This window comes from Callorhinchus milii, unplaced genomic scaffold (assembly GCF_018977255.1).
Source record: "Callorhinchus milii isolate IMCB2004 unplaced genomic scaffold, IMCB_Cmil_1.0 Scaffold2, whole genome shotgun sequence".
Taxonomy (NCBI): Eukaryota; Metazoa; Chordata; class Chondrichthyes; order Chimaeriformes; family Callorhinchidae; genus Callorhinchus; species Callorhinchus milii.
The window spans coordinates 48671214-48686813 of NW_024704743.1; the positions used below are offsets into that span (position 1 = coordinate 48671214).

At 40.7% G+C, this 15600-nt stretch overlaps 1 protein-coding gene across 5 annotated transcripts in view; it reads left to right on the forward strand.

Moving 5' to 3' along the window:
* The first annotated feature begins 51 nt into the window (after window positions 1-51).
* The window catches only part of LOC103183177 (heterogeneous nuclear ribonucleoproteins A2/B1), a 28060-nt gene continuing 12511 nt past the window's right edge, over window positions 52-15600 (forward strand). Inside the window, exons 1-9 of one of the 5 annotated variants that reach the window (XM_007900510.2) lie at window positions 52-257; window positions 3514-3627; window positions 4786-4932; window positions 7708-7918; window positions 10323-10424; window positions 10641-10718; window positions 10796-10858; window positions 11991-12113; window positions 12633-12752. In XM_007900510.2, the coding sequence (XP_007898701.1) occupies window positions 192-257; window positions 3514-3627; window positions 4786-4932; window positions 7708-7918; window positions 10323-10424; window positions 10641-10718; window positions 10796-10858; window positions 11991-12113; window positions 12633-12752 (1024 nt within the window). In that variant the 5' untranslated portion in view covers window positions 52-191. Of the gene's footprint in view, window positions 258-691; window positions 910-3513; window positions 3628-4785; window positions 4933-7707; window positions 7919-10322; window positions 10425-10640; window positions 10719-10795; window positions 10859-11990; window positions 12114-12632; window positions 12753-15600 lie in introns of those variants that run through there. The other 4 variants (XM_042346838.1, XM_042346839.1, XM_042346840.1 and 1 more) reach the window with 4 other exon arrangements.

The window sequence follows — 15600 nt, forward strand, 5'->3', positions numbered from 1 at the left end:
TCACTGCGCATGCCCACACTCATGCACGCGACTCTTCCCCCTCTGCGGTTTTAAAGCAAACACGCGCCGCACAAAGAGGGAAAACGCTTGACATTTTTTTTAAAAAAAAATTTCCGTTATTCGCTTTCTTTTAAAAAAAACGATACCCGAGCCGATAACGACGGCAACTGCTATTTGTGAGGAAGGGGAATATGCTGACGTACAGTTTCACCGAAAGCCGAAATCGCTTCGGCTTTTTCCGTCAAAAAAAACACATCGTGAGTTTAACGTCGCACGATTCGAACACGAATGAAATAATTGTTTTTTTATTATTCGAAAGAAACCGCGCTCACTGAATTATTTATTTTCACTCAAACTCCTGTTGAGTTTGACGAAATTCTCTCTTCTCTGGAGTAGCTTAGTTTCTCGCCCAGGGCGGCCAGAAATTAATTTACGTTTGAAGCCCAAAGTCAACCAATACTAGTCCCAAAGTAGCCCTTACTATGCGTTGCCTCCATTGACTTGCGTCAATGCTTTTAAAACTAAAGAAAAAAAAGTCTTCGAAGGGGGGGAAAAAACATTTCAAAAATTAGGCAACCGCCCAAAGCCGTTTTTATGCTCAGTACTACAACAATAACAACCCGCCCGATTGGCAGTGAATCCGCCCAATCTGACAACATTGTTCCCGCCGGCGAGCGAGGGTCACGTGGTGCTCCGGCCGCCATTTTGTGGCTCCGCAGAAGGTTCTGGAAGAAGCTGAGTGACGGCCGGCGTCCTTTCCAACAGCGTCCGTGTGTGATCCGCCAGAAAGATTGACTCCTTTTTAAATATAAAAAAATATATAAGTCAGATTATTTTAATACTTGTCGAAGCGGGAAAGTTGGTTGATTTAGTTTTTAAACAAAAGTTTTTTATTTCAACGGGATGGAGGTAAGGGGAAAGGAGATTGGTCTGGGTATGTTGGGGGGGGGGGGGGGGAGAGAGAGAGAGTGTGTGAGAGGAAACAAGTTGATGTTAATGCAAAAATGCGCTTCAGTTTGAAAAATAAACCGGATAAAGATTAAGTTGGCGCCGTCAGTACCTCGAAATCGTGACTGGAACTTGTTTTTTTTTAAGGGTTATGCGTTTTCATGTGAAGGGCTCACCCTCCCACATGCACATCTTGCCACGTATGCACACGCCTGTCGCCTTTATACGGTCTTTACATGCCTCCAAAAAGTTGACGAATAAACTGGTCCCCTTGTTGAGTCTTTCTTTATCCCGTCACTTCATTCACGAGGAGACGGCCACCTCTTTACTGGGAGACCGTTATCTGTGTGTGACTGTTTTAATTACCTTTTGAAATGCTTGGAAGGGAATCACTTCTCCAAAACGTGTAGGTGTCTGAAGGAGTGTAAATATTTCGGTAATAATTAAGTTTAATGCGCTCTCCTAATCTAGCCGAGGCATTTCATTTTTTCTGGTGCAGTTTAAACACTGGTTGGGCCTAGTGGCCGGTTTCCATAATAATACTTGCGTTTGGTGTAGCGCCTTATCATGTCTTCAAGACCTCTCAAAGCACTTCACAGAATATACTGTATAGTGAATTGACTATTTTGTGGGTGAAACACGGAAGCCAATTGCACACAGCAATGTCCCACAAACTCATGGATTGTGTGGCCAATTATTTTTATTTTTAAGTGATTATAACCCCTCGTAAAAGCAAACCACCAATCAACTAACAACTGGATTCCTACTTACTGCCATGTAAGAGCACCCAAATGTGAAACTTGCCCAACGTTTCACCCTGCTTGGGAATTGAACTCCAGTTCTTGCTTGCGAGTCGAGTGCTGTAGCCACTAAGCTACAGGTTTCCCATGCTGTTCATTTTATAAAGTTTTGTAGATCTTTAGTTATTTTTCATTTGATATTTATTAAAGATGACATGCATAGATCATGCCTTCTCCCATCTAACTGCTGATTTAGTGCTCTGGGATGTGAAAGGCAATACAAACGCAAGTTGTTGTTGAGTTAAAAACCTAAACGCAACAGAAGTCACTATCATGCTCAAGTTGTGCGACTGCAGCTGTACTTGTGTGGATTATCTCATTCACAATAATTAATAATTATCATTTATTTATTAATTAGACCGCATGCCACTGTCTACCTAGCAGCAAGTAGGAACCTGGTTGTTGGCTGATATTGGCGGATTGCTTTCTGGGGGTAATATTCCCTTCAATAAATAAATAATAATAATAATTTGGTCCATTGACTGTTTGTGGGACACTGCTGTGCGCAATTGGCTGCTGCATTTCGCCCACAAAATATAGTCAGTTCACTTTACAGTATATTCTGTGAAGCGCTTTGAGTCATCTCAACGATGTGATAAAGCTTTATGTCAAATGCAAGGATTATTATTATCTTGGTGCTTAATGGAATTCAGTCCCATCAACGTTTCTTTAAATTATTTGATTCAAACTAAATCAGTCTTCAGGTTCACATCATTGGCTCAATGGTTAAAATGGGAGGTGACTAGAGTTTTTTTAAAAAGGTAAACAATAGAATACAAAATTATAACTCGTGCTCAAGTTGAGGTAAACTAATCATGTTTTGGACTCAATGCATGCACCATTGTACCAGTGTGAAGCTTTCTATACAATTTGAACATTTTCTGGGTGAACTATGCGCTCAGGAGAAGCATATCTGTTAGCCAGTAGCATTTTACTGTTCAAAGCTTCCAGCTTTAAATTTGTAGTTGTCCAAACTCAGTATATAAACAAACATCTTCAACCGACTCAAAGATGGGTGCTATGAGAAGTTGGAAAGGGGAATCGCACTGGTGCTTTGGGAGTTACGATGTAGGAAATGAATAAACATTTTTACAATCACTTGGTTTACTATATCTGACTTGAGAGAATTTGATACTGAAGGTGAATGCCCAAAATGGACGTTTACATTATTCTTTGCTGACATCCATCTATGTAAGTGTAACAAGTAAACAAAAATCGATTTTTTTTTAAAAGAAAAAACTATTTTCAATGTGCAGCCAGTATAGAGATGTTCTTGAAATCTGGGTGGATTATAAATTCAGATCTGCATTGAAAATGCTTAATTGGTCATTTTGCTGTGTGCAAAATGGCTGCTGCATTTGCCTGTATGTGTCACTCACTACTATAACATAAATGACTGAAATGCTTTTCATTATTTCAACATTTAGGTGCTATAAAATGCAAGTTATGTAAAATCTGTTACGTTAATTATCCTAATTAACCATAGAAATTTACAAAAATCTTGTCACCATTTTGGATGTAGTAGTATCCTTGTTTTTCTGACCCCGTAAAAAAAATTCTAGTTATTCTCATGGCCCCTCCATCTTGAAGGAGTTTGACGTATATATTGTGCAGTGAGAATTATATGTTAAGTGCATTTCAATTTTGTGAAGCCAAATCTTAATTCAGGTTTTACTGAAGTCCTTTATAAACATAAAAGTTATACCTAGGTTTCCTTTGTTTTGCTAATATATAAAAACCCTAAACTTCTCTCTTCCCTCTCTAGAATCGTGACAAAGAACAATTTCGCAAACTGTTCATAGGTGGTCTCAGCTTTGATACAACAGAAGAGACTCTGAAAAAATACTTTGAGCAATGGGGAAAGCTGACAGACTGTGTAGTAAGTTTTTTTGCATGAGACATTTGAGATATATAAATTCATTCTTTTAAGATATAAATTATGAGGTGATTAAAATTGTAACATTTGCTGTAGATATATACATGACAAACCACTATATTCAGGGAAAATACATTCAGAATTAATTATTACATTTCAGAAACTTTAGTAATTGTTACGTTGGGATGTAAATGTTTCGCCTGCGGGGCATGCAGGTTCACTTTGCAGTGTATTCTGTGAAGCACTTTGAGACGTCTGAAGGATGTGGTGGGGCGCTGTATCAAATGTAAGGAATAATATAATTATAAATAAATGAGTTAATGTGGTCTGCAAAGAAGGACAATGGGCTAAGGTGGAGTCCTGTAGTTTAGTGGTTAGAGCACTTGCCTCGCAAGCGAAAGGACCTAGGTTCGATTCCCGGCAAGCTGAAATGTTGGGCAAGTTTCCTTACTCCACACGCCTCTGTTTACCTAGCATTCCCTGCCCTCAGTGACTAGTCTGCACTTCCAAGTCCTGCCGATGAGCCAGGCTGGCTGTGCTGTCATCAGCAGTGTCCTGGAATACTGCAGACCTGCCAGGCTCAGGAACCTGACTACCGAGACCGCCACATAGGGTTGGCTTGATTCCGTTCGAGCCAGTTCAGCTCCAAGGAGCCCCTGCTTGCCTCCACACCAAGAGGATGGCAGGTGTCCTGCTAATCAACACTGAAATTCCACTTTCTGTGTCCCAACAATTGTACCAGAATCGAGAGTCAGTTATGTCTGCACATCTCATTTGTCAATAATCTGACTGTCACATCACACCTTGCAATTTTCACCTTGCAGTTGTCTTCAAAACAAGGTGGGTGTTCTTTGTGAAATAATGTGAAATGACATAAATCTTTGAACAAAATGTATTTTTTCCTAAATCAATAAAGCCATAATCCCAATGTTCTTGGGATGGTCACATAGATGCGTGCCAGTCTGGGCTGATGGTCCACTCTTAACAGATGCAAAATGTTGCAAGATAAAACTAGTTAATGTACAATTTAACTAAGTGAAGACTACCATTCAGAATTTTTGTGCATATTATTGTTCATATGTACTCATATGGCAAATATTTTTGCTATATTCATATTATAATATGTGTACAACATCAGATTACATGTAATAATTTTCACAGGTTATGAGGGATCCATCATCCAAACGATCAAGAGGGTTTGGGTTTGTCACCTTCTCATCTGCTGAAGAAGTTGATGATGCAATGGCTGCTAGACCTCATAAGATTGATGGCCGTGTTGTTGAGCCCAAGCGAGCAGTTGCAAGAGAGGTAAGTTTACAACTAAGGGAAGCTTCACAGTTTGATTGGTGTAGAATAGAGCCTCATTTTTAAATGTAATCTACAAGTAGAGGGCTGCAGACAAAGGAGAGGTGAGTTTGCTCTGCTGGTTCTTCATAACGTAGCAAGCAAGTACATATAATTGCTGATCAAGATTGGTTTGATACTTGTTCAATTTAATTTATCAGATTGCGATTCTTGAGTTTGATACTGTATTCAAAATATCACTTGACAGTGATATAAGAAATATAATAACCATGTATTTTTAAGGCTATATCTTGGTTATGCATAAAGAAGCAATAAATCATGTTTGTGCAGTAGAGTAAACAGAATGTCTATAGTTCTGAGGAAGGCAATTTAGCTTACCTCTGGACTGGTACTTGCAGCAACTTCAGTCAATTTACGTTTTTGAACAGATACTCGAATCTCTTGCTTTACCGTTTTAATTAATTACAAGGAATGCATTCAATTCAGTTACTTCTTTCCCAATTCACTCTTGCATCTGCCACTTAAAAAACATCTAGAACTTGGATCTTTCAAAATTCACTTCGTAAGAATGTTGAACTTAAAAGTAAAATCTACCTAAGTCCACCTAGTTTCCACGATTTGTAACAACTACATTTGAGACCACAAATTTGGATGATTTTTAAAATCTTACTGCTCCTTTTGTGAAGAATAAAGCAGTTGACTAGAGATTGCTATATGTCTGGTAAAAATAATAATAATAATAATCCTTGCATTTGATATAGGGCCTTATCATGTCTCTGAGATGTCTTAAAGCGTATCATAGAATATTCTGAAAAGTGAATTGACTGTATATTTTGTGGGCAAAATGGATAGCCAATTGCGCACAGCAGTGTCCCGCAAACAGTCGTGAATTGAGTGACCAAATTATTTCTCAATATCTGGACAAACCTCCAATTCAGGATTTCAATCGATAGCTTACTTCCCTAGAAAGGAATAATTTTTAACCTATTTTGTCAAAAACTAAGATTTCACATGATTGTGTCCTGGTATGACTTATTTCTATGCACTGAATTAATGACATATCTTACCTTGTTTCGAAAACAAATCTGGCAGTCATAAAATGGCTTTTACAGTATTTCAGTAGTGCCAAACCATTGCTGTTTTATGCATCTTCCACTCGGGTTGTAGCTTTCTAAATGCAAGATCTGAATACTATATTCACCATTCCGGTTTCTTTTTAAACAGTATTCTAGGTAAATTAGGTAATATATCTTGAGTAGCTTCCTAGGTACCACGGAAAGTTTTGGTCTGTTTTAATGCAGTCTTATAGGCCAGTAAATGTGGAAGGTAGGTACAATGTTAATCTGTAGAGCACTTACTTGGAGTAGTTTGCATACCCTCAGGTATTATTGTCTGGTGGGGCTGGATTATGAACATTTATTTCTAAATTTTATGCACTGCCATTATATATTTGCATGTAGAGTTGAACTGATGAGCAAAAATGTTAAATGGCTTGCCATTTGATGGGTCTTTCATTCATTTAGCGGTGTACAAAAATCCCACTCTTCAATTTTTAAAAAGGGAGCTAGAGTTAATTCAGGTAGTTATAGGCTAGTTATCTTAACATCTGTAGTGGGCAAAGTATTACAGTCGAGAATGAAGGATAAAATAATTAAATATCTTGATGGGGAGTAAAATTAAGTTTTTTGAGGAATTAAGGAATCGTGAGAGAATGGTCATGCTTGAGCAATCTTATGCCTTTTTTTAAGAGGTAACAGACAAAGTAACGGGAAATGGTGGATGTGGTATACAGATTCCTAGCTTTCCAACAACAACAACAACAAGATTACATTTGTATAGCGCCTTTCACGTCGAGAGGATGTCCCAAGGCGCCGCATAGAAGTGCTAGAAATAATCCTTGCATTTGAGACGGTGCCTTTCACGTCAGGAGGACCTATCAAAGTACTGAATAGAATATACTGTAAAGGACATGACTTTTTGCAGCAGAATGAATTGAAAGATGGCTAAAAAACAGAAAACAGAGTTGGAGTAAAGGTCAGATTCTCAGACTTGCAAAAGGTGTAAAGCAGTGTCTCACAGGGATCTGTCTTAAGATCACTACTGTTTACCATGTACATAAATTATTTAGATACACATATAGTTGGCATGGTGTCAATTTGCAGATGACAGTTTGCAGGTTTGGTAAATGATGAAGATGTCCTCAAAAAGAAGATATCATACGACTAGTTGGATGAGCAGAGGGATGACAATGAATTTTAATACAGAGAAGTGTAAAGTGAATAACTGGTAGGAGGAATGAAGAAGCGGTCTATACCCCAAGAGGAGCAAAGAGATGTGGGGTTTCAGATTCACAAGAGTCTTAAAGGTAGCAACAGATGGACAAAGCGATAAATAATGCAAATAGTCAAGGGCATTATATCCACAGGAATAGAGTACAAATGTAAGAAATTAATGTCAGATTTACATAAAACCTTGTTTAGACCAGGTTTGGAGTATCTTGTACAGTTCTGGTCATGGTACTACTAGGAGGCGGATGTAGAAATGGAGAGTCTAATGTAGATTACTAAAATATTACCAGGAATGAGAAAGAAAGTAAAGTAAAGAAAAACTAGGCTTACTCGAGCTTTTTTCCTCAGGGTGAGGTATATTGAGAAGACCTTATCAAGGGATTTAAATTACGAAAGGGTGGTTATGCTTAGTTCAATTTGTATATTTTATAATGGAAAGAATATTTTTGGTTCAAGTTCATTTAGAGAATGAATTTTTGCATGGTTGCAGGAATCTGGGAAACCAGGTGCTCATCTGACTGTGAAGAAGCTATTTGTTGGTGGGATCAAAGATGACACAGATGAACATCATCTAAGAGAGTATTTTCAAACCTTTGGAAACATTGAGACTATTGAAGTAATAACAGACCGACAGAGTGGAAAAAAGAGGGGTTTTGCATTCGTCACTTTTGACGATCATGATCCGGTGGACAAAGTAGTCCGTAAGTAACTTGTGCGAATGTACTCAAATGGAAAGAATCCAGTGAAAGTACTTTGTTTTTGAAGCTATAATTAAGGGGAAAATATGCATATGCTATGCAGCCCTGTCAAAACACAGTGTTTGGGAACCATAGTATGCCAGCCAGGCAAGGAATTTACTGTATATGTGTGCAACCTGTTCCACTCTGAAAGAAAAAAATGGCCAGCATCCAGGTCACCGGGCCACCGGTTTACTTCGTAAAAAGGGAAGTGGCAGGCAAACCGATGACCTACAAGTCGCCATTTTAATGGTTAGGTTCAGTGCCTGTCCCAAACTGGTCCAGAGCATCCACCCAGGTCATTGAAATGATCAGCAACTATGGACGTGACAATTTTGTTTTGCTAAATGTGAAGATTCCTCAGTACATTTTTTAAAATTGTATTAAAAGTAGTACTTTAAGCAAAAAGGGTTCCGCTCGCTCAGGCCTTTTAAGTACATTTCCTTTTTTAAATGGAAAAGTCATTCTGAGGAAAAATCACTGCAAATTTTGTTAAATACTTGACCCTAAATATGTCATGAGAGTAGTATTAAAACACATTGTCCATTCAAGCTAAAGTGAATGCTTGACAGCTGTAAAACAACAGATCGCTTCTTGGTAGATACTTAATCCCAAGGTGCTTGCATTTCATTCTTTCGGATCATTGCTAAAAATAATGTTCATTAATTATTAGAAATGAATAAACTAATAATATAAATTAATGAATAAACTTAATAACTTAACATTATTATTAATAGTTTATTAAATTAATAAACTATTAACAATAATGTTACTTTTAGGAAATAACATGGGATATAGTACATAGGTTGTTTGGGACATAGGTGCATGCGACTGCCAGGAAGGTGGAGGGTGAACTAGATGGACCTTGGTCTTTTTTCGTCTAGCATTTCTTATGTTCTTATGTAGTATTATATTGCTGCTTCATATTGTCAAGATTTCTTACAAAAGCTTTTTAAACAAGTTATGAAATTGTACGGCCTACTCTATTCCGATCAAAACCGTGTTTATCAACCATGGTGGGCAACCAAAATCAAATGATAGTTGATATTGTTTAAACTTGGGTTCACAATGTGGGAGTGCCTTGCATACTATTTAAAACTAATTTTGTACCCATATTGCAGTGTTAACAATCCAGTAAAACAACCATAACAACAACAAAATTACATTTGTAAAGCGCCTTTCACGTAGGGAGGACTTCCCAAGGCGCTGAACAGTTGGGGATCAGGATCCGGGCGTGGGGTGGGGGGCAGGGTTGGGATGAGGGAGGGCAGAGAGGTAGGAGGGCAGCCAAAGGCACGGTTGAAAGGGAGGGTCTTGAATTGTGCCTTGAAGGAGGCAAGGGAGAGAGCAAGGCGAAAGGATTGCGGGCTGGAGTTCCAAAGGGTGGCGGCAGAGAGGCTGAAAGCCCAGTTGGCGATGGTAGATCGGGCGGGAGACATGGAGCAGATTGAAGCCTGCTGAATGGAAGGAGCGAACGGGTTGATAGGGTGTTGAGAGCAGGAGGGGGCAAGGCCGTGGAGGGCCTTGAAAGTGAGGACTAGGATTTTGAATTCTGTCCTCTGAAGAATGGGGAGCCAGTAGAGCCGGACAAGGGTGAGGATGATGGGATCACGGAGCCTGGTGTGGGAGAGGACACGAGCTGCAGAGTTCTGGACGATCTGCAGCTTGTGGAAGGAAGAGTTGGGGAGGCTGACAAGGAGTGAGTTTCCATATGCTAGCCTTGAGGTGACGAATGCATGTATGAGGGTTTCTGTGGCCTGAGGGTTGAGGCAGTGGCAGAGTCGGGCAATGTTGCCGAGGTGGGGGAAGGCAGAGTGGGTCGTGGCACGGATATGGGGGAGAAAGGACAGTTGAGGGTCGAACAAGACAACCAGTTTCCTGACCGTGGTGCAAACCAATCAGGATGGCCTCGGTCTTGTTGATATTCAGCTGTAGAAAGTCGGTTCTCGTCCAGGACTTGATGTCTGTCAGGAGGTCAGTTGTCCTGGAATCGAGGGTGGAGGCTGAGAGATAGAGTTGGGTGTCATCCGCGTACATGTGGATGTTGACCCCATGTCTGCGGATGATGCCACCAAGGTGGAGTATGTAGAGGTTGAAGAGGAGGGGACCGAGGACAGAGCCCTGAGTAACACTGCAGAAAACTGTGCGGGGGCTGGAAGAGAAACCGTTGGCAGAGACAAATTGGAGACAGTGTGGTCCACTGTATCGAAGGCAGCAGAGAGGTTGAGGAGACAAAGGGAGCCCTGGTCATAGATAGACAGGATGTTGTTTGTATTCAATAAAACACCTGAGCAGTTGCAAAAAGTGTAGATTAATGCAGGTATATTGCACTTTATAACTTGTTCATAGATGTAAACCTTTCTTCCAGTTCAAAAATATCATTATGTTAATGGACACAATGCAGAAGTACGGAAAGCTCTGTCCCGTCAGGAAATGATGGATGCACAAAGTTCCAGGTCTGGAAGAGGAGGTGTGTATGCTGAGCAAGTAGTTATTGCTTGCTTATTCAAAATTGCAAAAGCTGCAGTTGTGGTCATACTTTAACTGAGCTCATAATTTGGAGGATTCCTACTGACTATTTGGAAATTGTTTCAAAGAGCTTAGCAAATAATGGAGTTTTGTCAAAAGTCCTATTTTAACTGGTAAAATGTATTCACGTGTGAAAGTAATACAATGTCCTTGATAGCAGGTGGTGGATATGGAGGAGATTCGCGTAGAAGTAACAGTTTTGGTATGGGACGCGGAGGCAACTTTGGAGGACACAGTAAGAACTTTGGAAAATATGGTTATTTTTAATTTTTATTTGAAGCTACTGTTTAAATGAATATTGTTCTACCACAGATGGATTTGGAAGTAGCCGTGGTTTTGGAGATAGCCCTGGGTACAATGGTTATGGTGGAGGTGGTAAGTTAACATTTTAAACTATATAGGTCAGAATTGGGGAGTTTGTGTGGGGAGGGGAGACGATTGGTATCCTTAGAACTTATTGTAATAGGTGTAAAAAAAAGGAAAGTTGTAGGGAACGCATCTTATAAGTTCATCTTTTACTCACTCATAGTATCCATTCTCTTTTTGAAAACCTTCTTGCGAACAAGCACTGAAATTGTTTTTAAATGATACCCGTTATCCTTTGTGATTTAATCTTTATAATATTTAATACACTGGGTTTGTTCTATCTATTGCACTTAATATTTTGTGTGCCTCAATGTACCCACTCAATCCCCATCTTTCTGCAGAGGAAAGCGTCTCATGTCTGTACCATGTCCAATTAAGGTTTGAGGAAAAGGCAGAATATTAATGTACAAAGAATAAGGAATGGAACTATTAAACTTAAAAGGTGTTAAGGTTTGATTTGCGAAGGTTGTGAAAAAAATGAGCAATTTAATGAAACAAAATTATTGCTCCATGAAGACCACAGTAATGCTTGTTTTTCTAAGATCGAAAATTGCATTTACTGTGAGATCAAAGAATGCTGATAAATGCAATAATGGAGGAGGTCATTGAAGTGAAGAAGGAACAAGCGAGAAGAGAAAAGGCTTCTTTGTGAAAAACAATTGCATTTGATATAGTGCCTTTCACATCAGGAGAATGCCTCAAAAGGCTTCTCAGAATTTAGTACAAAGTGTAGGTAAACTTGGCAGCTAATTTGCACACAGAATATCCCACAAACAGCCATGAAGTGAATTACCCATCTTAACTGGGAGATTGTTGACCAGGGCACCAGGAGAAAATTCCTTCTCAAATGGTCCAATGGAATCTGTAATGTCCTGTACTGGTAACTGGGGCCTCAGTTTGTCCCAGCACCTCATACTGCAATGGAGTGTCAGCCTGAATTATGCACGTTCAACATCCTAATGTGGGGCTTCAATCCACAGCCTTCTGACTCGGATGAGAGAGTGGTAAGAACCAGCCAGACTGACAAAATAATTGAAATGAGAGGAAACTAGATAGCTGGATAATGGAACACAGTATATGGGAAGTGCATATTGCCATATCCCGTTCAAGGATGAATGCATTCAATCATTGTTTCTTCTAGGTAGTAACTTTGGTGGAGGACATGGATTTGGAGGCGGAAGGAGTGGATTTGGAGGTGGAGGATATGGCAGCCATGGTGGTGGTGGCTATGGTGGAGGCTATGGAGGAGGTGCCAATTATAGTGGTAAGTACTTTGCAAATGCCCTTTCAAAATTGCAAAAATAAATGTCAGATAAATGAGAAAAGCAATTATGTATAACTGAAATTTCTTGTTTAAAAGGGCACCTTATATTGGAACAGCGCATTTGTTAATTTGATGCTTTCTAACGTTTTTGTTGAGAATATTGGCCTGTTCCAGCACCCGTGTCCATCTGTTTGAACTTACTAGGTAAAAGCTCAACTCTTCCCTGCTGTGGGATGGTGTTTCCTACAACAGTGTTGGCAAGAAATAGAAAATGGTTAATAAGTATTCCAGAACAGTACTTTACATTCCATTTATTCCGTTTTTCTTTATCTGAAAGCACAATGGAAACTCTTGGAGTAGGATATCTGGATTGGGGAGGGGGGAGGAAGAATCAAACAATAATAGCAACAACATGTACATGAGAACACCTTTGCTACATGATAGGGGAGATACGGTGGTAGAGAAGCAACACAAATTTAGTTGCATCATCTGGTCTGTTACACTGTTTGTATTTTATAGGAAGTTTTGGAGGAGGTGGTAACTATAATGATTTTGGAAGCTACAGCCAGCATTCCTCTAATTTTGGGCCAATGAAAGGTGGAAACTTTGGTGGCAGAAACATGGGTGGGCCATATGGAGGTATGTTCTTTCATTATGCAATGAAAATGTCATATGGCCTGAAATGAAATTATGTTCAATTGCATGAAAGTGATGGCAACTTTACTTCATTTTACATGCTACATCAGAGTAAGGATGTTGGTGCTGGGAAGTGGAATGCTTCCCACCCTGACTTCCATGTTGATGTAGAATACTCCTAAGTGAAGTATAACATGAATCAATTATCTCAACTCTGCCAATTTAATTTTAAATTCAGAAAAAACACTTTCAGCTGATCAGTATTAATAGTTTTTGTTTCCCAAACGCATCTATATGCATAAATAAGCACTAAACCCATTGAGGGAATTCTATGGAGCCACACTGACTGGGTTGAGAATCCATTTTATTTAAACATAGATTTTCTCCCATTACTCTCCCATGAACTAGGATTGATGGAGCAATGGCCTAGTGTAACCTAGCATTCAACTAACCATTCAAATATAAACAGATATTAGCGAGCATTGACTTTATTGTTGTGCATTGTGTCCAGTTGTATTAGTGGAAATCGTGCCTGGCTTTCTTTGAAACCCATTTGCCTTTTAAATTGCATTTACAGTTTTAGCTCAGGCAAGCTTTAGAGTCCTCTTTGCTACCCTGACTGAGATATGCAATGGATAGTGGGACCTTGCTAGTTTGTTTATCTGTGTTTAATACAGTCGAAAATAACTTAACCTTGTAAACACCTCTAATCAGGACACCTTACCATCAGATTACTTTTTTTTAAAAGAATTCTTACAATTTATCACTGAGGTGATAAACTGAAACTCATTGAGGATACCAGACTGCTTAATATGTTTCAACTATACACTACAGTGCATAGTTAACTTCCCCCTTTACTCCGCAATCCCTCTCCCCACCTCCATCTCCTACCGCTCCTGGAAAATAATCTCCCCCCCCCCCCCCCCCCGCTGCCGCCTTGGAATCATCTGAATTACAGCCTCTTTGGGCTAATTCCTGCAATTGCCTAACCTCCTCAGTCACGCTCCTCCACAACTCCCTCTCCACCACTCTCAATGCCCTTGCTCTCACTTCCCGAACTGTATCATACTCACGAAAGTCACCATGGTACACCAGCTACCTCCACTCCCTTAAGGCAGAGGCGCGTGCCGCTGAACGCACCTGGCTTAAATCCAACCTAGCAGTCCATCGGCAAATGTGGCTGGACCTTATAAAATCTTACTGCTCCGCCATCGCCTCTGCTAAATCGTCATTCTACTCCAAGACAATCTTGGAGGCTAAGGACAACCCCAGGCTCCTCTTCTCCTTCACCCACCCTCTCACGCCTCGCTCATCCTTATCTCCAATGCCAACTGTGAGGTGATGCTGGACTTCCTCGAAACCAAAGCCAAAGGTGATCCGGTTAGCTGCATGAAATCGACCACCTGCTCCCTTGACCCCATCCCTAAACCTCTCTCTGTCCACTGGCACTGTTCCCACCCTGTTAAAAACGGTCGTCATCACTCTTATCCTTACAAAAAAAAACTTCCCTGTATCTATTCCTGCTTTCCAACTACCGCCCTACCTCCAACCTCCCTTTCCTTTCCTAGGTCCTGGAACAAGTCATTATTCCCAGCTTCACTCCTTCCTCTCCAGCCACTCCCTTCACGAACCCCTCCAATCAGGTTTCCGTGCTGCCCACAGCACAGAAACGACTCTGGTCAAAGTGACAAATGACATTGTGTCCATCTGTGATCAAGGCTCCCTCTTCCTCCTCGTCCTCCTTGATTTCTCTGTTGTCTTCGATACCGTTGTCCACTCTATCCTCATCCACTGCCTCACCTCAACCTTCATGATTCTGTCCTTGAATGATTCAGGTTATACCTCTCACACCGTCTCCACTTCATCTCCACAAACAGTTTCTCCTCTAGCCGCCACACCATCTCATGTGGCGTTCCTCAGTGATCTATCTTTGGTCCCCTTCTCTTCAATATCTATATGCTCCCTCTTGGTGACATCAAAATAATCCCTCAAGAAAATAAAACAATAATAAATTGGTCACTTCAAACCATGACTGTTTGTGGGACACTGCTGTGCGCAATTGGCTGCCGCATTTCGCTGACAAATATACAGTCAATTCACTTTACAGTCTATTCTGTGAAGCGCTTTGAGATGTCTAGAAGACATGAAAAGCGCTATATCAAATGCAAGGATTATTTATTAGCTGCAGACATGGGGTCAACTTCCACATGCAGATGACACCCAACGTATCTCTCTGCCTCCATCCTTGACTCCAGAACCACTGCTGTCGTGACAAAATGTGTCAGACGTCAAGTCCTGGATGAGAGCTAACTTTCTTCAGTTGAACGCCAATGAGCCCGAGGCCCTTCTGATTGGCTGCCGTCAGCACTTCCACACCTCAGGCACTGACAGCATCACCTTCCAAGGATGCATATTCCACCTTACTAAGCCAGTCCTGAATCTTGGCCTCTTGTATGACCCTCAACTATCCTTTCTACCCCACATCCGTGCCATGACCCCCTCTGCCTTTCCCGACCTCCACACATCACCCGGCTTCGCCACTGTCTCACACCACAGACCGCCTCATACACGCATATATAATATCCAGGCTTGACTATGCAAACTCCCTGCTTGTTGGCCTCCCCATCGCTTCCCTACACAGGCTGCAGATCATCCAGAACTTGCAGCCCGTGTCCTCTCCCGCACCAGGCTCTGTGACCCTATTACCCCTAACCTCGCATGACTCCATTGGCTTCCCATCATACAGAGGATCCAGCTCAAGATCCTGGTCCTCACCTTCAATGCCCTCCATGGGTTCACTCCCACCTACCTCTGTGACCACCTAAACTCCTACCAACTTGCATGTTCCCTC